Source organism: Rhamphochromis longiceps, linkage group LG1, assembly GCF_057381845.1.
Source record: "Rhamphochromis longiceps isolate RC_006_pf linkage group LG1, R_longiceps_female_GT1.1, whole genome shotgun sequence".
Lineage (NCBI taxonomy): Eukaryota > Metazoa > Chordata > Actinopteri > Cichliformes > Cichlidae > Rhamphochromis > Rhamphochromis longiceps.
In genome coordinates, this window is record NC_140557.1 from 21,329,975 (window position 1) to 21,355,902 (window position 25,928).

General features: G+C 38.9%; 1 protein-coding gene across 3 annotated transcripts in view; it reads left to right on the forward strand.

Annotated features, from left to right (window-relative positions):
- The window catches only part of sbf2 (SET binding factor 2), a 110,107-nt gene that overhangs the window by 11,963 nt on the left and 72,216 nt on the right, over positions 1-25,928 (forward strand). For 2 of the 3 annotated variants that reach the window (XM_085402292.1, XM_085402308.1), the window contains exon 2: positions 7,568-7,653. The exons of the other annotated variant lie outside the window; for it this stretch is intronic. In XM_085402292.1, coding sequence (XP_085258418.1) covers positions 7,568-7,653 — 86 coding nt within the window. The remainder of the gene's footprint in view (positions 1-7,567; positions 7,654-25,928) is intronic. 3 annotated transcript variants of the gene reach the window in all.

Below are 25,928 nucleotides of genomic sequence, written 5' to 3' on the forward strand. Positions count from 1 at the left end.
ATTATACTTTCCGTGTCTGCTAGTATCCACTTTGGTCCTCGGGGCAAAAAAATTGCCTGGTTCAGATGTGCTAGCCTGTTGTGTGACTGCGTGGACTCGTCCGGGGAGAATATATATTCCAATGCACCAACTGAGCATGCGCCCCCAGGCGGTGGACTTGAAGGAGACTTCAAAGAAGTGTAAAAGGAATGACTACTCAGCCATTGAGTCTCCAGCCATTTGTGTCCAAAGTGGACTATAATCAAGGCGTAAGGATTGCTTAAGTGGCCGATTAGATTTGACCAAATGATGATCCTTTTTTTACGCTTGTCAAACAAATCACTGGGCTTTTTCAAATTAGCTACAAACTACAAAGAAAGGAGTCAGTTTAAAGCTAAACATAAAGGATTTTAGGAAGACAACAAACAGGAACAGCCACGTTTTTTTCCCCCTTTCTCCTGGACACTTGGAATATTTTTGTTTTTTTATAAGCTGTTACCGTGTACCACAAACCCTTGATAAGAGTTTGCTGGCGTCGAAGTGTCAGTTTACGAGATCTATGCTTTTAATGTTTTTTCTGGAATGTACATATCTCCTTATTAAACACTTAGTAAAGGCTGTTTCACCAATATTTAATGTTCCTAGTAAGTTAGTCCCCAAAGACATTTAAAAATTATTATTTGTATGTATCGTTTATTTCACGTTTTGTTTTTTCTGTTTGTTTTTTTTCCAGCCCTCTTGTTGGGCCATACCACACGGAGGTTGTGCTTTATTGAGCTGGAAAGGCTTGGGCATATTTAGTACATGCCAAAAAACTGTAAAATAAATAAATAAACATGCGTTGATTTTGGACTGTATCCTCCCCTCGTGTCGTGCCAGCGGATGTTCAAATTAGCATGTTCGCATTCAGGCCTGGGTTCTATTATCCTCTCCAATGGGGTTCTTTATAGTTATCAGGGGGGCCATATTTGAAAGCACGGCTTGTTTTAATACGAGAGTGCAGCCTCGTGGAATGCGAGGAATTCTGTCATTTATTTTCATCTGCGGTTGAAAATTAGAACCTGGAGGACTCGAAGCATGTGATTTCAATTAGAGGAGCTGTAAAAACCTGAAGATGTAACAGTCAGGCAGACTGGTGTTCTACCAGCACAAGCCATGATATATCTGCACATGCTTTTCCGTGTAAACAACATCAGGCTTCTCTTTGTTTTTAGCCTGTAAATGGAAAACATCAATGCTTTCTAAGTTAATGACGCAAATTATTTTTGTCACTTAACTCTCTGACTTGGTATCAGTGGTACACAGCTTTCCTTGCTACGCATGCACAGTGTTTTTAAAGAACTTCGCAGGTGGGTCCTAGGGTTTTTGCCAATGAACTTCAGGGCCAATGATGACCAGAGTGATAGCCTGCACAACTTGCCAGTCAAGGCAATAGTTTGTATTTCACACCTTTGCAGTCTTTTTGAATGAATGCATGTGGGAATTTGATACATTCAGCATTTCAAAATGAGAAAAAGCAGACCGAGGGAGTTTCTGTCTGTTTGATTGATTTTTAAAAAATGAATGCTTAATGTAAATGAGTTCATGCAGGGGCTAGCTATTTCCTGCACTGCTCTGTCGTATTCTGGTATTAATCTGAGCGCGTGTGAGGGGAGAGCGTGTTGCAGAGCACATGAGACGCAGACTAAGTTGTTGATCGCTGTATGTGAATGAGGCTCTTCAGCTCGCAGAGCACGTTTTACTTTCTCTTAATGCATTAAGTAGGAAATAAACATGTCTGTGGCTGTCTCTCTCTCGCTCTCATGCAACAGCAGCTGGTAGATAGATAGCAGGACGTTACCTGAGTGTGAGGTTAAATCCATTCCCTAAGTGGTTCCAGTCAACTCAAACAGCACCATTGACTTAGGCAGTCTCACTGTCTTCTGCCTCCTTTTGTACATAGCTTGTGTGATGTTAGATTAAGGCTTACCCCCCACAGCCCCCACCCCATACCGTCTGTGTTGCAGGTCTCCTTCAACTTGTTGTGGCTGAAGATAATTTTTGACTCTCCCTGCATGTTTCTGAATTAATCTAAACATCTCAAGTGCCTAAAACCTTTGCGCAATACTCTGCATACAATTCCGAATCCAGGCCATCAGTCCCATTAAGGCCAAAGTGCTTCAGCATGATAAATTAGTTGCTGTCCTTTAGAGCAGGGCGATATGGCCAAAAATATTTATCACGATATATATTTGAAAATTTGCGATAACGATATAACCGACGATATAATTGATGCGAGACAAAATACAACTCCACAACATTACTAGCGCAAAAAGACAACCTTCCATTTATTTTCACTTAAACAAGAAGCTGGTTTTTATGTACATTAAAGCTTTATAAAAATGTAACAGTGCAAATGCAAATTCCTTGCTGAAAGTTTAACCAAAAGGCATTTCCAGTAGAAATGGGCTGACATATCCTGAGCATAACCATGTATAATATCCACTGAAGTTAAAAAGAGGTGCTTTGCAACATTAAACTGCAGTGTGCAGTACGCATTTTTCGGACCATAAGGTGCACGGGATTATAAGGCACATTAAGCGAAACAAAGCAGTCAGATAAATCAAACTTTATTAAACTCATTCTTCTTGCTTCCTCCACTTCTGTACCATTGATTCATTAATGTTGAATTCTCTGGCAGCTGCTCTATTCCCATGTTGTTGCAGTATATTAATGACTAACCTGGTATTGTGGATGGATTATCTCAGTTGTTCTCCTGACTGAAGTTTGGTCCGTTTACAGCACCCTGCCATGCGATTGCATTTGTCTCTAACCATGAAGAACCTTCACGTTAACTTTTATAAGTGGAAAAGTGTTAGTGTTCGTCCTCCAGCTTCACTGTTTATGTTATGCTAACATAGCTGTGTCGCTAGCGATCACGTAGCACGTCATTATATACCAGCTAGCCCAACTTCAGTAACCCTACAAACGTCACTGCTGTTTAGTTTCCTGTCTTCATTTATGTTGGAAGTGATAGCAGAGCTGTACGTTTGATTTTTTTCAGAAATCTCTCAGTCAGAACATGCAATATCATGCTTAGGTAACTAGCGAAACTAGCGAGCTAACTTCCGCTAGCTTCCTGCTAACTTCTAACTCCGTTAAATGTAATAACTTTTGTTTTCATGGATGCCTGGAAGTTAAACTTTATAGTTACACCTGGTAAAGCAGCAATGCTGATCGTTTTATTAAAGATGAAAGAATTTAGACAGTTTTTAACTCTAAGTGATGCTGCAGTGTTGTTTGACCTGAAGAGACGGAGTTTAGGACCCAGATTACTCCCAGATTTAAGAGCATCTTAGTCCGACAAATACGACAATAACGACGGCCGCTTGCATGTTCTGCAAAAAAATGTGCTTTGTCGTGTATCTGACAGACAAACACCAAACCAGTTCCACATCACTGAAGTTGCACCATTTTTACAAACCAATTCTGGTTCATCTGTTTCACTCAACAATCGGCCATGTGCGTATGAAAACAAAGGCACTGCGCATGCGCGTTTTACTCCCATTCTATCGCGATATTTCATTTTCCTATCGTTGCCTAACATTATACCGGTATTACCGTGAACGGTATAATATGGCCCAGCCCTACTGTCCTTTGCAGCGGTCTACATTTCATGGCGTTGCTGACAGCAGGCTTGAGGCGCTTGGTGCATGAATGCTGCAGCTGTAGGATCTCATGTCATTCCGATAATGTATTGCAGTGGGGTTTTTTTTTCCCTGTTTGTTCAAGCAATTCTGCTTCCCTTGGCATATGACCTATTGCCAAACTGTGACACAGGGGCTTCATAAGCAGTCTGTTGAATAGCTTGCTGAGTCACAGCATTTTTTGGGGGTTTTTTTTGGTTTTTTTGGGGGGCTGGAAAACCTTGAAAAGAAATGGAAATTGTTGCACATCAAAATGTATTTGTATAGTGATGCAAACTGACTCTGATGGGACCAACATTATTAAAATAAATAAATAAATAAAACAATTTTAAAAAAACGAACATCACATTGTATTCAGAAAGACATAAAATAAGGATAAAGACCATAAACTCATCAGAAAAGTGCACACTGAGCTCACAGACATAATTTCTCATCTCCACAAGCTTTGCCCATCTTTCACTTACAGTCTCTGATATCTGACTTTTGAACTCCAAATGGTGGCCGATTGGTTAATCTGTGCCGAGTATGCAGGACAGTTACAGATTCTGGTCGTGCAACAAGGTCAGTTGACACTCGGCACGCCATAAAACTGGCAGGAATCAAGGCTAGCATGCTATCGCTGACGGACAGCAGCTGGTGCGTCGAAACGTTCCAAGTGGAGCTTGTCCCAGGAGAGCAAGTATGGAGACATAAATAGATCTCTGACAGTAATTGTCTCTGAAAGGGCGTGAGTGCATTTCATGAGGAGTATGCATAGTGTTACACCCATATTTGATAGGCTGTCGTGAGCTGCTAGCCTAGCTGCAGCACAGGTACACATACAAACGCAGACTTTCGAAGAACCTCCCTGTTTATTCCTATGCTGAGCTTGACAGGTGCTGCTTATGGTTTGGCGCTCTTCCTAACAGCACTGACAGATTGTATTTACCATACGATGCTGTGCAGTGTCCTCACACATCCGAAGATGGAATATCCTCAAATCCATCCAGAAATGTCCTTGTGTGGCTTCTTGAGGGTTTTTTTTTTCTTTTTTACTGTCTGAAATTAAAGTTGCAGGTTATAAATTATGTTTAAAAGGCACATGGTTTGGTTTTGATTTCCCTAACCATTGTAACTGTTTTATATGATTTTAGTGCTAGCCAATACTTACATCATGCTTTTGATTGTGGCATGTGGAATTTTTTTTGTTTTTAAATTTTTCCATGTAGTAAATTCAAAAATATTTTCAAAGTGTGTTTTAATTATCGAGATTCTACAAAAAATGTTCAGCGCCATATGTGACAGCAAAAACAACATTTTTTACTGATTGCATAAACAAAAAAACCTCTGTAGGGCTATTTATACAGTTTAGTTAAAAGGATTCCAAAAAACGAGACACATGTATTCAATTTCTGTCTGTTTCTTTCGTACTGCAATAACACATCTGAATACTACAAAAAAATGTCCATCACGCCACTCTTGTGTTAATCTATGCACGGTCTGAAGCATGTGTGTGGGAATGTATGTGAATGTTTTACTGTTATATCTTATTAGTATTATTGAATTTTATTGTTTTATTTATATTTTGATATTGCTAGGGATGATGCAATGATCGGGGACCATTCTTAATTTCGTTGTTCTCATGACAATGACAATAAAGTTTCTGATTCTGATTCTGATTCTGACTCTCCTGATAAAAGGCAATTTTCTCTTGGCCGATGAATAGAAAGGGTGTCCTAACTGTCAGAGAGTGACTAAGAGGTTAAAATAACGTGAAGATGAAGTCATGGGGTCAGGCAATACATTGTGACAAAGTGCATGTTGTGAAACAGTTTTTGGCATGTTAAGTGGGGGGAATTTTTCCCTAATTAGATAAAAGCTGCTTTTTTTTTTATTAGCCTTCAACATTGCTAAACAAGAATGCTGCAGTCATATATCAAGTCCTACATACATATTGTTTTTGCATAAGTGAATTATTGCATCTAATTTTGGTTTTGGGGTTTTGCAAGACCCGGCCATATGGGGTCCTGGGGGAAATCGGTGAGGGAGTTATTTCAGCGGTAAAGCTCTAGATGGTCAACCTCACTAATGGGAAGTTCACTACAACTGCTATAGATCGGTATCCAGCTCTCTGTCACCACTATGTACTCTAAGTGTGGATGACATCGAATTGTACATTACATTGTACTGCATATGTATATATGCTTTCCTGCCAACATCAACAATTTCTTTAGGGAAATAACAAAAGTGAATGGCAGGGTTTATTTCAGAGGCAACATGTTTCAGATCATTCAGTAATTTCATGTAGTCACTTCACAGTAATATGCATTTAAGATTAATTATGGACTTTAGCTTGGAGCAGTGGGTTTTTATAATATGAATTTAAGTGGAGACTGTCCTCACTGGACATCTTCAGTGACAAAATTACCACCTAGGGTGGTAATTTACTGATCGTAACTGGGAATTCGAGTGAGCTAACCCAGCATTTATTAACTCAAAACGGCAAAAATAAGATGTTAAAAGATGAAATTAAAAAGCTTACAAAGTTCGTTTGTAATGCTTTTAGTCTCTATAAAAGCGTGTAGAAGTTTACTGATAAATAACTTAAAGTATTCTCACACACACCATAAGCTCAGTGTTGTCTTAGTATTTGCTTGTCCATACGCTATCACTGAAACAGGCCTGCTTTGTGTTAATGTTGTAATTTTCATGTCTCTCTCACACACGCATTCCTCCTTAAACATCTTGCCTTACTCAGTCTCATCAGGACTTTTTTCATTATTCTATCCACAACGAGTTTTTCACCAACTTTGCAAGAATGCATTTCAGAGTTATTGAATTGGTTTTGGTGATAATACTGCAGCGATGCTGGAAGATCATTCACAAAAAGATAGGTGGTATTCATCAACCATGATTCGATTCTTTTAGCACACCGTCTCACACCGACTCAATTTATTTGAAGCGTATCTTCAGTTAAAGCAGATAAATTGAAGGAACCGAGGAGATTTTTCTCCATGGGGTTAAATATGTTTATTTAATAAGGTAGTGTTTTTTTTTTTGTTGTTGTTTTTTTTTAATTATTATTAACTGTTATCCAGAAATAAACTTAAAGAATTTACTGGTACTGTTGTGATTTTAGCCACATTTGCTGACTTGTCTAAAAAAAAAAAAAAAGAAAAAAAAAAGAGGAAATACTGAAAAACAGACAACAGTTCCAGCTCCTGAAGGGGTTGATTTGATCAAACTCGGTTTTGTTTGGCATGAATTGCTCCCCAGTTCTCTGATACATTTATCCTCATCCTTTCAACCTATTTGACTTTCACGCATAATATGTTAAATTTCTTTTAACAAATGTATTTTCTATTTTTTTTTCAGTACGATTTTTTTTTTCAGTTCCCTTTTACAGGTAAAAATAATTCTTGTTATTAATGCTCAGCACTTTCTCACTTCCTGGCTGTTGTGACTTTTCTTAGAAATCATCAGATGATTTGGGTTTTTTTTCCAGATAAAGGAGAAACCAAGTAATGGCCTTTTTACACGTTACATCCTTTCATGCTGACTTTCATTTGTTATTTGTTGATAAAGAGAAATCTTTAAATTGAGGTATTGTTATATTACATATCAACATGTTGCTGAATTGGTTGACTTATATACATAAATACGTATACAGTAATGACTTTTTTCTGTTCATGGTAAATGGTAAATGGCCTGCATTTGTATAGCGCTTTTCTAGTCTCTAAGGACCCCAAAGTGCTTTACACTACATTCAGTCATTCACCCATTCACACACTGGTGATGGCAAGCTACATTGTAGCCACAGCTGCCCTGGGGCGCACTGACAGAGGCGCCTGTTTAATCTATGTTAATGCGCTAAAAGTGTTCTGTAATGACTGACCAGTCTTTGTCTTTGCTTTTACCTGCAGGTTCAGGAGAGGGATGTGGAAAGATAATTCAGCGATTTCCCAAAAAGGACTGGGAGGGAACAGCTTTTCCTCAGGGGGTGGAAATGGCAAGTCATGATACATGACACTTCTGCACTCACAACGACTCAAAATGGGCTCAAGGTTTCTAAAAGTTGTGATTATTTAGTGCCAATTTACACTCACCTGCTATTTAGCCTTAATTCTTTGTAGCATAGATGCAACAAGGGGGTGAAAACATGGCTCAGAAATTCTATCATCATTGATACAAGGCAGGATGGATTCATGTTTTCATGTTGTTTACACCAAATGCTAACCCTACCGTCTTAATGTCACAGCAGAAATATCGACTCGCCAAACCAGACAAGATTTTCCCCCTTTTTTTTTTTTTAACTGTCCTTTTCTGTTGAGCCCTTTGAAATCGTAGCCTCAGTTCCCTGTTCTTCCACTACTACAAGCCGTCTGGTTCATTGTGGTTTGATGTGTTGTACATTCAGAGATTCTCTTCTGCATACTTTGGTTGTAGCAAGTGTTTGAGTTACTGTTGCCATGCTGTCAGCATAAAAGCAGTCTGGCGATTCTCCTCCGACCTTTCGCAACAAAAAGGCATTTTCACCGCAGTATTTTAGATAAACTGAGCTTTTATGAGTAACGAGGGGGAAAAATCTAGAAATTTGACCCTTCCTTTGGCCTCTTTTACCACTACCTCCACAGCACGTCTCATTAAGAGAACTGTGATATTTCACCTTTAGTGTACACTTGTTTTGCTTTGTTTTGTTTGATAGAGTTAATTCTGATTGACTGGCATCTAAATATTTCCATCGTCATTGTGACTGACGATTGTGCCGTGCAGTGCTGACCCCACTTCGTGTTTAACGGTGGACCTTGTTGAATAACACTACATGCTTCCTGGTTCAATGTTAGGAAATGTGTTTTGTGGAAAGCGCTGCATCATAAGAAACATTTGTCACAGGGAAAAAAAGAAATCTGAAGTATTTTCAGCGACAGATGACAGATGACACCCCAGGGAATTTTCTCTTGCCCTTTTGGAGCTTGTGTATCAGATATTGGCATTTCCTGTTTCAGCTAAATTGTTTACTCCAGTTTGTTTAAACCCTTTTCACAGTCACTAATTGGGTAACCCCTTTCGTCTCCTTTTCACATTTTGCCCACCCTGCTATCTGGTCTCCATTTCTGATTCTCTCTCTAGCTTCCTGTTAAGTCATGTTAAGGGAATAGATACTAGCATGTTCCCCTCCTTTTTTCTTCTGCAGGGTGACTAAGGGGTCTGTGACTGGGGGTCTGTTTTCCTTATATGGACAATAAAATGGATGAACAAATATTTGCTTCTCAGCACTGGGAAAACTGTCAATCTCTGGGGTAACATTAGCAGTTAACAGTATCTTACTGCACAGGACATGAGCGCCTGCGTTATATCTGTTTTGTTCATTTATATTAGCTACTGCAGATAAGCTTTTAATGACTAAGCTAAATGGTTCAGGCAACCAGCAGGGAGGGAAAACAGCAAAAGGACTTTGCATCCAAACGCAGTACTTGCACATGATGCTGTCCTGCTCATCTGTACATTGTTTCATTTTTTTTCTCACTTCACCGAGGCAGCGCCTGCTCTCCTCAATGCTTGACTTGAATGTAACAACCAAACGGTTGCACAGCTTTGCCAGATTTCTTCTTTTTCTGCAAAACAATATTAAGTTTTAGCTCATGTATAATATTGTTGATCCATGTGTTTTAAAATAATAACAATAATAATAAAGAAGTAGGTTTTATAGAAAGTATAGTACTGAAAATACTAAAACTGTTAATCCTAACTACCAGCCTGTTTGGGGTACTTTGAGAATAAAGCTATGCCACCCACTTTGAGACTTCTTTGTTTCTGGGCATCAGTCAAATGAAAAGTAGCCTCCTTTGATAATCAATAAAATATATAGCTTCAAAACTTTAAATAATAGTGAAACTTTCAAAAATTGACCAGTTTCAGCTTAATTTTGACTGAAGTTCAGCTGCAGGTCAAGCGATTTTTTTTTTTTTGGAGTCAAAGTCACACTGAGCCACAGGTTCGAGACCCTTGCCTTATAAGGGAAAGATCACTGTAAATCAATACTTTATGTTATCTTGTCATGAAAGTGATCATTGCCAGGATGAACACATCAGTGGGGCCAGAGAGGTCGCTGCATGGTTTTACAATATTTGACTCATTCTGTGATCACATGCAAAACTCAGGTTTTATCTTTTTATTGCATTTTGGTAGGGTGTAAAGTTTGGAGCACACATGCTCTTCATCAGACCAACTTTTTCCTGATTGTCCTCTGATGGAGAGCAGGTGGACGCCAAACATTACACCTTACCAAATGCAATAAATATATAAAACTGCTCTGCTCTTGTCAGTGTGTTTCATACATATTTCAGCCCGTCACCTGCCTCGCTTTTTGGCGTGGATCTGCATGTATTTTTCCTATCTTGTGACTCATGCTACGGCCTTTTGCTGCCACCAGATCTCAGCCCTCTTGAACAGTTATGGAAGATTTTAGACCACATCTGTTAGGCAGCTTTCTCCACCCCATCGCCATCATCAAAACAACAAATAAAGTGAATATTTCGTGGAAGAATGGTATTCAGCCATCCAGAAGTGTTTCAGGGAGATACTCTGTGCCAAGATCCATTAAAACTGCTGTCAGGGTTGGTCACTCGACACCTTGCTAAGACACTCTGTTGTTTTTTGTTTTGTTTTTTCCTTTAAATTGTGACCCTTCTGTAACTTCACCGCATACAAGTTGCATAATGTGGGTCAGATATCTACGCCAAGATAAACTTAGTTTATGCAAACATTTGGCATTCCACAAAAAGTCATGTTTAGATGAGGTAAGTTTTTCACTATGATAGAGTAGTTTGTGGAGTGGAGTTCATAATTTATTCTTTTCATATAATATTTGAAGATTTAAAAGTTTAACATTACAGTTCTGTCTCCGTCTTTTAGATGATTTACGAAAAAAGGTTTGTTTATCTTTAAATCATTGATTAAACGATGGCTGTAAGGTATTATGGCTGCAGCTGAAATCTTTAGGATCTCTGTCACGGTCAAAGAGACGCTATTATTCCGACTTTTGTTTACGCAGCGGTATTTATAAGGCAGATGAGGACAAGTGAGGCTATTATTCCGCCACAAATGGACATATTGTGAGTGGGCGGTTTGAATGGCATGCCGGCGTCTTCCTGTGTAACTAACTGAGTCTGCTGGTGGCCGACAGGAATGTCTCATTGGGAGTCATTATTTAGATACGAGCAACCGTGTGTCATGCAGCAAAGCATAATGCTCCTCAAAGCCGACAAACCGCATCGGTGACTGGCGTAGTTCAAGAAATGAAATGAAGAGAATGTCTCTAGACTGGCGAGTTGTTTTTTTTTCTTGAGTTCAAACCCTAGTTTACTCTAAGTGTGTCTGAGAAAAAGAAACCAAGGTGGCTCTGTTTTCTCTGCATCATCCCTCAAGTATCCTGTCAAAGATTCCTCTAGTTTAAATATAGCAACACTGAAACACGTTTAGCTGAATCTATTAGTTTAGTGGTTCCAGATGTCATTGAGGACCTGCATAGCATTCTTTTTGGGCTTGTGTGGGTGTGTGAATTTTTATCTTTCCGGAGTGATCCCCACCAATGCTTCTTCATTATGTGTCAGCCTGGACTCAAATTAAGACATACTGCAATCCCCAGTTTGCAAAGAAAGCATAGGGATGATGTTTCTCACTAAAGGCACTGAAAAAAGGTTTTTTTCAGTGACGTATCTTTTTATTTTTTTTTGCAAAAATCACATTTTGTACTTCGAAGATATGACAGTATTTGCAAGTTTAGTTTGGACTTTTGAATAACATGTTGAATAGGATTCATATGTTCAAGTCTTTCAAATCTTCTTGATTAGAAACAAACAAAAAAAGCACCCAGAGGGGTAAGCAAGGACAGGAAAGAGGGGGTTGTTCCAGAAATTAACTTTCCTACTATGTTGTGTGTGACAAACTTTGGTCAGGGGCCAAATGACTGAAATTCCAACTTTGAAGCTTTAATGAAGATACACCATAGTGTTTAACAGACCCACTCAGCAATTTGCATTTTGGCCCTGTTTTGAACTGGTATGTAAACCATTATTATTTGCAGATTTTCTCCACTCCATGAAAAAGAAAATTGCTTTTTACAAACACTAAGGAGCACATCAGTGGATGAAGCTGAGCACGAAAAGCATTTTGCGGTCACAACAGGCCCCCAGCAGACTAAATAACCACAGATGAGGAATGCACCAAGAAAAAGCGTTTACAACTTGCGCTCGGAAAAATGTGTTTCTAATCTTTGCAGGCAAGTGATGATGATAGGAACCAGCCCAAGAACTCATCTGGTATGGATGAGCCAGGTCTGTAGATGGAGGTCAGTGCACCTAGTACATTTCCATCACCTCGCTTTTCAGAATTGGGGCACAGCCTCATGCTATACTGTAAATTAGCTAACTTTGAAGGTAGTGCAACTTTAGGACCCCCTAGGAGTTTTCGCAATCAAAAAAAAATGTTTTAATTATGTATTTTACCAAATTTCAGCAATGATAATTGCTATCTGGGTCATTAGCAAATAAACAGAAGTAACAATTTTTCCTTATAGGTTGATTTAAAAAAAAAAAATTTTTCCCCCCCATTACTGTTGGTAGAAACAAATTTATGTTTGGTTTTCGTTAACTTTTTCTGTGAAGGTCCTCACTGAGTCGTCAGGTGACAGAAGCTAGCTAAGCAGAATTTTGTAAATATGACTGACACAGCGATGCAAAGGTTAACCTGAATCCAATGATGATGCAGAAGGCTAAACGTGGCTCGCCATGTGATTATTGATTTTTTGCTTATTCTGTTCAAAATGAATGTGGTGAGCTGTAATAAGTCTAAGGCTGCTTATTTTCATATTTCTAGAGTAATTTACTTGCACGCAGCTAGCCCATCAACATATTCAGTTATCCAATTGGTCTTCTTGTGGCTTTAGACATGCTTTTACAGACGATGGCTTATTTAAGCCAAATAGGGAAAAGACCAATTTAAAAAAATTAAAAAAAAAAAAAAAAAAAAAGCCTGGTCCTACAGTAATAGGTAGGGAAATGTGTTACCAATTAACTTTATGTTTAATAGTTGCAGCCCTTGCTGGTCAGTGCCAGAAATACTTAGTTTAACTAAATATTTATTCGTTCATAAACTAAAGTAGTTACCGGTCATATTCAAGATGTTAAAGCATTACCCAGCACTAGTCCTGGTGGGCAGCAGTACTGTCAGAGTATTACTTTGGCGAAAATTAAGACCGTCTGGTATTATTTTTGAACTACTGAGTTTGCTTGTCTAATTGCAAGCACCCTTTAAATCTCAGTGCATGTTAAGGGCCATAAGCTGCTCACAGTTGATGACACCATATTGGTATCAAATTAAGTTTTTTTTATTCTTCCTCTGTTGTTCCCTCTCAAAAAGTCTTCTGCTTCCGACACACTCTTTCCTTTCCTGTTTTATGGGCTCTATTAATAGTACTTGTAAAGTCTACACTGTAAGACAACCACATGGACTTAAAGCTGTTTGATCTGATCTATCTATTTGTGAACAAGACACACAAAAGCTTGTCCAAGCTTGCTTTTGCTGGTTAAAGTGCAAAATGCTGGTTAAAGTTGTAATTTATGCTTGCATATTTCACCTTAAAAACCTTCATGTCTTCTACCTGCGCCAGTTTATGATGAAAAGGTTTCTCTCTGTTGTTGTTGTTGTTGTTTGTTGTACAAATGGTACATAAAAGAAATCAAGTCTGTTAAAACCGATTATAATGATCCCACTCAGACAACCTTTATTTCTCTTTTGAACATTTACGAATACAGGCTGCTCACTGTAATTGAAATATCAGTCATGAGTTATTAATTATGCACATGTTTAAAAAAATTATTATGTCATTACTGGCTGCAAAAAATAAATAAATCTGTTGCTAAGTAAGATGACGTTCATGGCAAGAAAAAAATTCAAGATTCTAGTGATTAAAAAGATCTTGATGTAAGGTGACAGACATAAAAAGAGAGAGGACATGTTATTATTTTGCTTCTAACGACACAGACGTTCTGGTAATTTGTTTCAAAGTTTTCTTGAGCAACAGGTTTCCAGGCTTATGAAGGTCAGTCAAGCATAAAAAAGGCACCTAACTCAGTGCATAAACCAGTCTACACATAACAGGCAGCTTAGCAAAGAACCAGTTCTATCCCTGCTAGTAATAAAGTGTAACAACACATCGTTTATTTCCCATGTATTTTATTTAATCTATAAAAATGCCAAAGATAACACAGTGAGTGTCTGCAGCTATCTATAAAACATGGTGGAGGCTCTGTCATGGTTTGCAACTGCATTTCAGCCAGTGCTGCTGGGGAGCTTTGCTCTAGTTAGCGGTGAGAGCAGCACATGTGGACATTGACCAATCAGCTGAAAGGAAAAAAAATCTGGTCAAAATTTGTACTTGCAAGTTGAAACTCGCACACAAGTGAGGGATCCTGAGCACAAAGTTTTACACATAGTTTTTTCCTTTGTATCTGTAAACAGACCTAACAAAAAAATTGTAACTTGTGTAAATATTTTTCACGAACACAAATCTTTTTTACACAGATAGAAACTCTCATCTGTGGACGCACAAACATAACATTTTGAGATATTTTGATTTACAAGGTTATAAAACTCAGTTCACAGCTACGCAGTCTGATTTACAAGTACAAAATATTTATGATCACAATTTGAGCCCTAATCTTGTCACAACTGATGGACTTGCAGAGTTGCAGCGTAGGTAGAACTGCAGTAAAGTAATGTAAGATTTGGATCCACCATGTGATACCATGAGGAAAGGGTCTGATTAGCAACTGCTTTATTTTTTTAGCATAGTAATTATCCCAAACACACAGCAGCTAACATCCAAAGAAGAGTTTTAGATGTCCTTCAAGACACCCAGAGAACTATTCCTGAAGACTACTTTGAAAAATGCCAAAAAAAGCTTGCTTAAAAGAATTCAAGCTGTGTCATAGATTAAAAGAAGTCACGGCAAATATTGACTTTCAGTTTTCTTTGTTTTTATTTCCATTTTTGCTCTCGGATGTTTGAATAGATCACTTGCATTTTCCTAGCAGTATATAAAGAAATCAGGGGTGGCTCAAGACCTTTGCACAATCCTGCATGTACAAATCATTATGTTTTGTGTACACGACAAAATCCAATCAAATAGAATACAAAATCAAGACCAGTCAAGTAGGAAGGGTTGCTGCCATTAAAAAAACGGACTGAGTGATTACCTCATTTCAATTACGCATTTTTTAGGCTGATGCGACTGGTCTCTTAAGGAAGGGTAGTCCCACCATCCACAGTGTATGCCACGGACCAGTTTATGCCCGACAATATTTTCACGGACCGGCCTTTAAGGTGTCGCGGATAAATACAACAAAATAAAACTAGTACCGGTACCGAAAAAAAGAAGATTTATTCATAACACACGTGAAAAGACCCAGGAAAACCGAGTTAACTATAAAAACGATAACAAAATAACGCTGAAAAACGATAAAAACCCTGAAAACCATACATTTCACACCTGAGCCCCAACTCTCGCGGCCCGGTACCAAACGACTCACGGACCGGTACCGGTCTGAGGCCCGGGGGTTGGGGACCGCTGTTCTAGCACATGCCATGGCCTCCAAAGTGACCAGATTAGCACCTAATTTTGGATTTTGGAGTACTGCAGCATCAAAACACCAATATCTTTCAGAAGAATCCCTTCAACAGAGTTTCACAGGGGTCACTAAACCTGTTCTTGCAATGAGTGGTGACCCGTCACTTTATTTACACACTTTGTCTTTTTTCTTCTTCTTCTTTAAAAAAAAAAAAAAAAAAAAAAAATCCTCTCATTTTTGGCTGATCTCTGACTTGACCACCTAGTATTAGTTTGGTTAAATAAAATTATTTAGAGGCCCATAAAAAATCTCTTATATAATACTTTAACTCAAGTGACATTATCATCCCCTGAGAGTTACATACACAACACACTGTGCAATAGAAACGGATAGGTCTTTGTGTTTATGCTCGACTTGGCTTTCCATGTGTTTATGCGTGTTGGGTGAGGTGAAGTATCTTAACAACTATGCCTGAGAGGTCAAACACATTCCTAAGCACCACAAAGTTCAGTGTTGAACATGAGGGTGAGTCTATTACATGTAGCCTGCGGACAATGTTCTGTCAACAGACTCATTCCTGCTGTCTCCTCTGTAATTCCCGGTAGGAAAACAAAGCATCTCCTCAGTAGATGTAGCCTCAAATCAGTGTCCTTTGATCATGTGCTAGGCACAGGGCTCACCACAGTGCGCTCAGGTTGGGGCTCTGCATTTTATGCAAAAGGCCAAAGTGAAGTTTTAGTGCTATATAATTCAGTGCTGAAATAATTAGTCAGTTAATGAGAAATGATTGTCGGCAGATGTAACAATTGCTTATTCCTTAAAATAATTTATTAAATAATAAAAATATTTGCGTGTCCCAGCCCTGGTATGTGCTTCAGTGTGCATTTTTATTGTTTTTAGGTTTCTGACTGATTGAAATAATTATCGTGACCTCAGGGGGCATTTTTTTCTTCTTCCCATTTTCCACAATTAATTTAATCTTGGCTTTAATTGCATCGTACTAATACTTTCCACAGCAATAATTTCCTTAAATTGGTAAATGAAAGACACGTACACAAATGGCGCCTACAGTGTCCCAATCAGTCAAGCCAGCATGAAAGTGCCTGAAGATGTAGCATTACAATAAATATTCAGACGACATTATGGTCTCACACTAGCCTGAGTCATCTCTGGTATGCATTTTCGTGGTCCTTAAAACTAAAATTGGATGTTTTCTTGATTGACACGAGGGTCGGTCTGTCACGCTGAGGTGAAGTGTTAGTCTTCCTCATCTATCCACAGCTCTACGTCTCTGCTGTTTGCCCAAAGTTGAACTTTCTTATCCCACTGACCCAATATAGTGGTCAGTGGTAAACCTAAATTCATTCTTCAGAACAGTCCTTGAAAATTCTGTCGACAGGATATGCAGCATATGCAGCACATCTAGGCTAAAAAGTAGGAATGAATAAATCAAGTAACTATGATATAAATGACTTTGTCAAATGTTGGCATGTGGAGTTATTGCAGCAAATACAGTTTTAACCTTTTAACCTTTTTTCCCCTTTACAAGCCTGTGGTTTGGTTAACATTTGTCCCAACGACACATTACTTTGTTACTTAGTAATTTTTTGCAGGTTAGTGATACTAATACCATACCTCTGAAAATACTTAATTCCATAGGCATTTTAAGCAGTATATGTACCACGGATGGTTGTCAAAAAAAAGATACTTTGTTACTAATTGATACTAAAAAGTCACGGATCGGATTAGATACTCCTTTACTCATTTGTAACAGTATTGAATTCAAAAGCCTGTAGCTAACAATCAGCCTCTCTCCTCACTAGCAGCTGAACACATAAACAGTAGCACAGCAAACTTGGCAAAGCATCTTACAGACCAACACCCCAGTCTTTATGAGGAATTTTATGAAGTCAAGCCCAGTTATCATAAACTTCCCTGTCCAGTACATACTTTAACATTAGCTGTTTAGCTATTTGTAATTAGCACATAAGGCATCCGTTAAGTAAGGTAGCATGCGCTGTAGCAGCTAATGATGTGGGGGCTGAGGAGCAAACATTATCAGTTAGTCAGTTCTGATCATCTGCTGTGTTAAACACAAGACATAGTGTTATATTAACTTCATACCTCAATTATTTTTGTTGAAGGGTGTTATACTTCTGAAAGTCTAAGATTGAAATCAAGACAGGTTTACTAGCAACAAAACTAAATCGGTGACAGCCTACCTTAAAAACTCCAATTGACTTTCCCTTTTTTTCTCTCTAGCTACACCTGTGATTTCTAAGCATTTTAGAAATCAGTTTGTCTATCCAAGCTGTGGTTTTGCATTGGCTATGCTTCGATACTGAGACAAGGTCTAACTTCCGATACTGAGTTCTAAGAAGTATAACTGCTATTTTATGAACTTTTTTTTTCTTGTGTTTTTGGAAATTCCTTGTTTCAGTTTACAAGTTGTAGGGATTGTAGTGCATATGGTGCTCTTGGAGGCATTGCAATTTCTGTCCTGCATCCAAACAACACTAAATCACATGTGCTCCTACAGTAGGCTAATCCAAGGCTGGCTGATAACAGAGAGACACTAGGATAAGTTGGAGAAAGGTTACTGTACTCTGTGTTCTGTTGTTGAAAAGGCTGCATTTTTTCCTGTGGCATATACAGTAAATGCAAACACACAGAGTACCTGCATCAAATGCAGAGAAGTACATGTATTGTAACAGCAAATGATCTTACAACAGAGATTTTTGGGATTTTTTTTTTTTTTTGTTTCTCTGCTTGTTGTTGTTCAAACATTAAACTTCAGGGCCCATCTTCCTTTAAAGGAATGTGACCTGACTTGACCAGACTCACATGTGTCATGTCTCTTGTCTAGAACTTTAACTTGTTGAACTCTTGCTTTTCCTCCAAATCCCTGCTGTAATGAGAAACAAGGCTTCACTTCCAGAAAAGATGCTCAAGTTATTAGAAAAATGTGAACTGCAAGTGTCATGTGTGGATAGTTTATGTCCACTGGGCCAGAGTACAAATGGTGAAATTCTAACTGAAATTTAAAATATGGTTTTAATTAGAGATATTCTCAGGAAGACGAAGTCTTGGACCTGACTGCAGCAAGACCTGGGCTGCGCCCCCCCTTAAGTAAAAATGTTCCTTGAAATCATAGTGAAACTCAAATTTAGTCCACTGCACAAAAAAACAGAAAGTCGTAACTTAAACTGTGTTTAAGTTATTTGTTGTTATAACAAAAAGACAAAAAACCTGAAAAAAAATATTTTCTCTGCTGATCCAGTAGAGTTGTTAAGATATCGGCCACCGTTTCGTTTTAGTTGCTGGTAGACTTTTCTCCACTTCAATTTGGGACTTTAAAAAGTTTTAGGCTTCTTTTAAACACCCTCCTGGTGAAAGTACTGCTACAACATCACCCAACACACAAACAAACAGAGTCTTTAAGTCTTATGTTTAAGGTTAAAATGTTCACTGTAAATATTTGTTTTCTCGTCATCTTGCTCTTGTCCTGCAAAGGACTTAAGCAATGAAAATGGAAAAAAAAAAAACCCTCAATGGAAGTGTTTTTCAACTGGCAGAATCATATAGATGATCTTTACAATGACTATACAATAGCAACCACCTTCGTAGATTAAATCTGGAATTTATTTTTGAAGCAAACTCCTCCCGTACTCGTTGTTTTCTTTTGACTGTTATGTGTGGCTGAAATATATAAGAGCAATATTAACCGTATTGCTAGTTCTACTCACCTCATAGAGCTTGGCAATATGGCTAAGAAAAATCTGACCTTGATATAATATGATATGATAAAGAGACTGAATATTTATTTGTAAGACAACAAACCCAATTTTTGTGCATGAAGAAAAAGAATTTAACAAAAGGAGTACAGCATGATAACAGTGGTATGCTGGGTGAACTTTACTCCCTCTAAGAAGCAGCAGTTTCGACCCTTATGGGAAGTAAGTGACTCGTTTACCTGCACTAAGCTGCAGTTGTAGTGCAGCGTATTGAGGTTCAGAGATCTGCCACAAAGTGTTTCGATAGAAACTGTTATTGAGAAGAGTTGCATGCCATTTTTTTTCTTCCTCAGAGAGGCGATAAAGGCCCTGATTGTCCAGTGTTATGTTGCATATCGTCTCCACCCATCTAGGAGCCAAGATAAAAGTAAAGACGCTTCACAGGAAGGGTAACGTGAGTGCACACACAGCGATTAGAACGAGAGCCCTAGAATGTTTTGTACTGATAAAATATAGTCGATTAAAAACACAAAAACATGATTACTTGTTTAGCATTGTTCAAGAATATTCAATATTCTAACTATGGGAATATAGTATATAAAATAAAAATGATCTATTAAATAGCACCCAGTGACATCTATGTCATATATGTACGTCCAGCTCTACAGGTTAGGCAATATAATAAGCACAAATGAAAGAAGCGTACTCTGCTTTAATGCCTTAAAAATCTCTTTTAATCCATCAAGTGTCTTAAAGTTTAAGATTTTAGCCAAACATAACTGAAGCTTTTTGTCTCATATCTAACCAGAACACCAAAGCTGTTTTGTTAAACCTCCTAGCATCTGGGCTTAGGTCAAGTTCAGTTCACTTGAGAGAAGACTCACCCTTTCAGCTATGAGGGGTCATTTATCTAACCTCTCTGTTGGTTGGATAAGCAAAACATGACAAAGCTTTACTGCATTGTTCATAATCAGCAGGCCTTGTTAGTCCGATTTAGGCTAATTGCCAAATAACTGACTTATGAAAGAATGAAACCTAATTATATCACCTTATGGATTGGCTCATGTGTGACATGTCGCGCTGCACGTCAGTCTTCTGATGTTTGTAAAGCTATGAGAGAGAAACTAAACAGTGCATTCCAAATAGCAGGAAGCCCTTCCAGCTAGCGGGAAAATGGGACCATGCGTACATCAGGAAGATCCACAGATGAGTAATCAATGCTTTATGTGCCAGTGAAGCTAAACACATCAGGAAACAAAGCTGGAGTTGTCAAGGAGGCAGGACTTTCCATGATATGAGCTAACCAGGAAATGGGAATACACAGGATGAAATCGAGCCACGGTACACAGGAGAGCTCACATACTTCTAGATAAAATACAGGCAGAGCTTTTTGACTTGTCCACTTAACAGAAATGTTATTTCCTAATCGACTTCAAGTTTGAGAATAACATGGAAAGCCTCCTTCCGAGCAAACAATACATGAAAGTGATGATGGTTAATAACAATCTCACGTGCCACTGGGACCTACGCAAAAACAATAGCTGTGAAATGGTGCCAGTTTTGGGATACCACGGCTATCCTGAACCACCCACATGCTTGCTCCAAACATTCCCCTACGTGGTTACATGTGAATGAAAGTTGCTAGTAAATATGTGAATGACTACTTGATGATGACTACACCAGTGGCTGGCGACATAGCTTATAACTGCAGAGTCCCTTACTTCCCCTCACTTGTGAATTCTACTTACGTGCCTTAAATATTTATCTTTGAAATATCTCTCTATCACTCTCAGGAGTGCAGGTGTACAGACCCAGCTTCTGAAATCAGTCTCAGCGTTGTGCTTTTCAAACATGATTTTCCAGCAAAATATTCCTATAATAATCTGAACTCCCTGTGCTGAACTTGAACATATTTGAAATTTCAGGTGAAAAAATACTGAAACTAAGGGGAAACGATTAATTCCAGTCACAGAATAATATGTTGCACTAATGAATTCTTTTTTTTTTTTTTTCTTGTAGCCTAGGAAGACTTTAGGGCTCTTTGCATAGCTCTGCTGGGTGGTTGATAAACTCTGGTAGTCTCTGTGGGTTTAAGAGCTGCATGTCCTGTAGGGAGCATGGTTGAATGGTCACACCCACAGTTTATACAGCATCTTCACTATAAAACCAAACTTGCGGATGTATTCGCCACATTCAAACGAACGGTTACCAGCTGATTTTGTTCTGGTATAAAGGAGGATAAATATTACCATTAACCCACAGCCCACTTGACTGAATAGTGTCATCACTATCCATAAAACCTCATACAGGATATGAACGCTGCATGTTTTGGCAACCCTACAACCCTGCTTTCACGATTCAGCGACAGAGGTTGCCGGTTGCTTGGGTAGAAAAGGAGATGTTGGTCACCACGTCTGAAGTACGTCACAGATATCATCTCTTGTTGTTTTTTGAGAACAACACCAGACCTTCTGTAGCAAGTTTATTTCTTTTTTTAAGGTTTTGCATTTACTCCACGCACTGCATTAGTGTATAGTTAGGAGAGGAACAAAACATGTTGTGGTTGGAGGACAGCAGAAGTGAGAGCAGAACCTATGGTGAGTACTGATATTTAGCCAGGGCCCCTACAAGGCAGTGGAGGAAGCACCTGTTACAAAGCTATTATCTTTCTGAGCTGGACGGCCATTGTACTGATCGACAACATCAGGATAAAGCTGTTTACCCTGCTCTTTCATGCATCGCTCCATGTGCTCAGAAATGTGTTTTGATGTGTCGTGTTTACTTTTTACAGATAACCGTAACAACCATGTTTACCTACTCCTGGGTTAAAAAAAAGGGCCTGTAGTAATTTGGTGCTTTAAAACCTTAAAAATAAGGCCCATTACAATTATTCAGTCCATCTGTTTTTATATGCATATACAGGCTCACGTGTCCCACATGCTCATTATGCACATAGAGACAATGATTACAATTAATATTTTTTATTAGTGGTGATTTATTTAATGCCTTAATGGGACATCAAACTAAATTTTTACCTTGATTTGCATAGTGTTTGCAGTCACACTGACAGCAAAATCCTTGAAATCATCCACCCCCTAATTTTTAGCTTTTGTTTCCCACTTTCTAATTTTAGTCCCCTTGGTGTTCCTGTCATAAAGGATGCTGTGGTAGACAAAGCTAACCCACCGCACATCTGACCTGTGGACACGGGAGGTGTTCAGGATGATTTTTATAGGCAGTGCTGCAAAATTAGGATAGATCCTGGACTGTCTCAGTTGTGAGGATGAAGTGCTCCAAGGTCAGATGCACATCTGCAGGCAGTCTAGATTTGAATGCCAGATGTGAGTGTGAACCAGATCCCGGGGAGGTATCGGGGTTCTTTGGTAGAGTAAATATAATCAGAGTCCTGCTATCTGTTGTGAGAGACACAAGCAGATTTCAAAACGTACAATAAAGCCGTATTTATAAGCGTGTCACTGTCTTTAAAGAGGATGATTTAGGTAGAAGATGATCTTATGTAATAAGCATGACAGTTATTTGGAGCAAATTGTGGCTCGCTGCACGCTGAATCATAATGAAGCCTAATCCTTTGTTCCACAAATATTTACTATATGTCAAGCATATCTCTGTAAATATTGAAAGGAACAGCCAGTTCTGCTAAAAGCTTCGCCTTTTCATTGCCACGTTCTTTAATACAAGGATGAGTACCCAAGCCGGGTACCCATGCTTGTATTTTTCCCCACGGCTGTCACAAATGTAGGAACCTGACAGGTTGTTTCGGTCTGCTGGTGTCTGTTTTTCACCCGGCTTTCATTACGTTACGTTAAAGTCGGGCAATATCAAGAACTGTCTGTAACTTTCGTACATTTCTCTGGAAACCAACTCGAGTTTTTGCGTTTTACGTGTTGAAAGTCATAGTCCGCTTTCTCGAGTGCAGCATAATATGTGCTGTACTCATCTACCAATAGGTAGATGAGTACTTCTCATTTATTTACTTTGTGAAATCCCAAGCTGTAATTTTTGTTTAATGCAAGACACCTCGTTTGAATTGTGAAATCCTGTAGTGTTTAGAAGACTTTGACATCAGTTTAATCTTGTTTAAGAAGTTCATTATGCTGACAAGTGATTAACATGTTCATACATGACTTATCGAGTCTGGTTGTTTCTTTTTCGTTTTGTATACAAAGTGCCAGGACTTTACACGGTTGATTTTTACTGCTCTTTTTGTCCATTTTGACATATTCCATCATCACAATGGGAGAATTTATTCGATTATGATTGTTTTCATACTACTCAGGTGGTTTTAATATCATTTTTCCCGCTTGATACTACTATTAAACAGTATGGGGAAAGTCCATGGACTTTTCTTGGATTCCGACAGGGAATTTTTCTACTCTTGAGTACATTTTTATGGCAGATTCCTGACTGAACTATGATTCAACCTATTCATTCTTGGAAGATACAGAGTCTATTAACCTACTTTTGACTGAATTGGCACCGGAGAGTCAATCTAAACTTTGGGATCCCACATGCCAAACAGTGAACATCCCATATTAACTCAAGGTGAAGCTGAAGTAGTAAGGTTTGGGTACAGGATGAACTGACAGTGGGTTGATTTATAAATAGGAATGTTTAATTCTCCAATGGGATGTTTAGTTTTTTTCCCGTCTCTGCATTTCTATTTTCAAGCCGCTTGTGGTGAGCTGCCTGGTTTTCATTTATGCAGTGTTTTTGAAGTAAAGTATTTGCCCTCAAGCAAAGCTGTCCTTTGCAAGCTTGTGGTGGGACTGTGCGTGGCAATTTAAAAAAAAAAAAAAAAAAACTCTTTACGTTTTTGCTTGAAATACATGTTGTAGCGGGGTCCTTTTCCAGTGTTACATTTCCTATTACACATGTGGCATTTATGAAGCACGGAATTCTGTGTACATTACTGCATTAGTGTTTGCCATATTTGCTAGATGACTCTTACTTCACTGCCTGACTTGACATTTTTTTTCTTTTTTTTTTACATGCTGTGCTCTATCATGGTTGTCTAAAAATAATCTATCTTTAAAATGAACCATATGTCTCCTGTATTACATAACAGGTAAAGTAAACCAGACTTTCAAACTAGCAGAGCTGAGGAGATCAGATGTCACCTAAGAGGCTTTTGTGATGCATCTGTGCTGCAGTAAAGTGAATTAAGTCACTGTAACCATGGAGAAGTGTTTGGGAGTTATGGTGTGGGAGGTTTTTTTTTTTTTCTTTTGTTTGTTTGTTTTTTGTTGACCGTTTCATTTCCTGTCATCATCTTGGTGTCCTTGAGTGAAGGAGATGAGGTGTGTGGGGGGTGGACGTAAGCATGTTTGTTCGCTCGCGGCCATCTCTGGTTGTTTTGTCCGTTGCTCATCCTGCAGACCTGATAAAGATGGAATCCTGGCTAGGCTGCACGCCGCTGACCTTCTCACCCCCCGGCCAGCCCCTGACACCTTGCACTTCACTTTCCGTCATTGTGTTGTCTTCCTGGCATGCTTCCATAAGAATGGGGAAAGAGCAAGGTAGAGGGAAAAGGATGATGGAAGCACGTGGTGTAGGGCACATCTGCTGCTAGATTTTTCTGGCAGCATTGTCTTGGAATTCTTTAAAAGTTGAAGTTGTTGTTTTTTTGTGTGTTTCCTTTCAGTAACACCCGCTTTAGGATGTGAGAACAGTTATTTTTAGGAATGCAAATGTTAGTGTGTGTGAACTCAGCTTCTGTGTTTTGTATGTGTTGTCATTTTAAAAACTGCCCATATTCCTGCATTTTCCAGGTCTCTCCCTCTGTCTCATACACAAAAAGTCGCCTATGTGATTAGAGGATTGTAGAGGAAAATATTTTCCTTTTTCTCTCATCCACTTTGGGTCATTCTTGTTGACGATCAGATTAGAGGAGACAGCTCGGTCTATACACATTTTATTGCTGCGGAGCGAAAACATGCGAGAACTTTTGGATGTAGTAACCTAACCAGAGTATGAAATAATTCTCTCGTGGAGGATTTGCGGGACAGAGTTCATTGGTGGTGACGGGAACTCTTTCAAGGTTTTATGACCCTTCAGAGTCTGTTTGTATTTTTCCTAGTACAGGACTCTGAAATGTTGTGGTCATAATGAAAACACTTAAACCCCGCTTTCCAGTCATGTTTCAATTGTGTCATACTGGTGGAAAACAAAGCTGATATCGTTGTCTCTGACTCTTTTTCCTTAGTCATCGTTAGTGATGGCGGCTGCCCCTGTTTAAGCTGGCCGCACCAGCCTAAGCAAGCTTTAATCACTTGTCATAATAGAAGAATGTTGCCGTGTCTTGTTCAGGCAATGCAGCTGTGTTCCTTCTTTTTTTTCTCTCTCTCTTTCTTTTGATTGGTGCTGTGACGATGCTTACCAGGTCAGACTGCATATCTAATATCACTGATGGGGTGGTGAATTGTGGGGTTGGGAGTCAGTCATGCTGGGCTGTAGCACATGATGCGACGTGGTAGGTTTAGCTGGAGGGCTGCAGTCAGCTCGCCTCTGACATCAGCAGAGCAAGTGTGTCCCAGAGATCCTTTGTCATTTGACTGAGATCTAATTTTGGACCAGGAGATGTCCTTTCTCTTAGCTGTATAAAGGCTAAACTGTTAGCACGTGTTGCTCTGTAATTGATTCCCGTGTCATGCTATAGGTCAGTGTGTAGCCTATGTCTGATCCTGTCAGTCAGTGCTTTCACCTTTTGTTACCTTCTGCTTGGTCTCTGGAATCTATCTGTCCTATATAGCAGTTACTGTTTCTGTTTGAAGAATGTAGCATAGAAGCATAGAAGCCCCCCATCCTACCTGATCTGTGACCTCAGTAAACATTTATCTTACAAGATTATTGTCTCGGTTGTTAGTTTCACATCTCACTGACACAAACTTTGTAAGTCATGG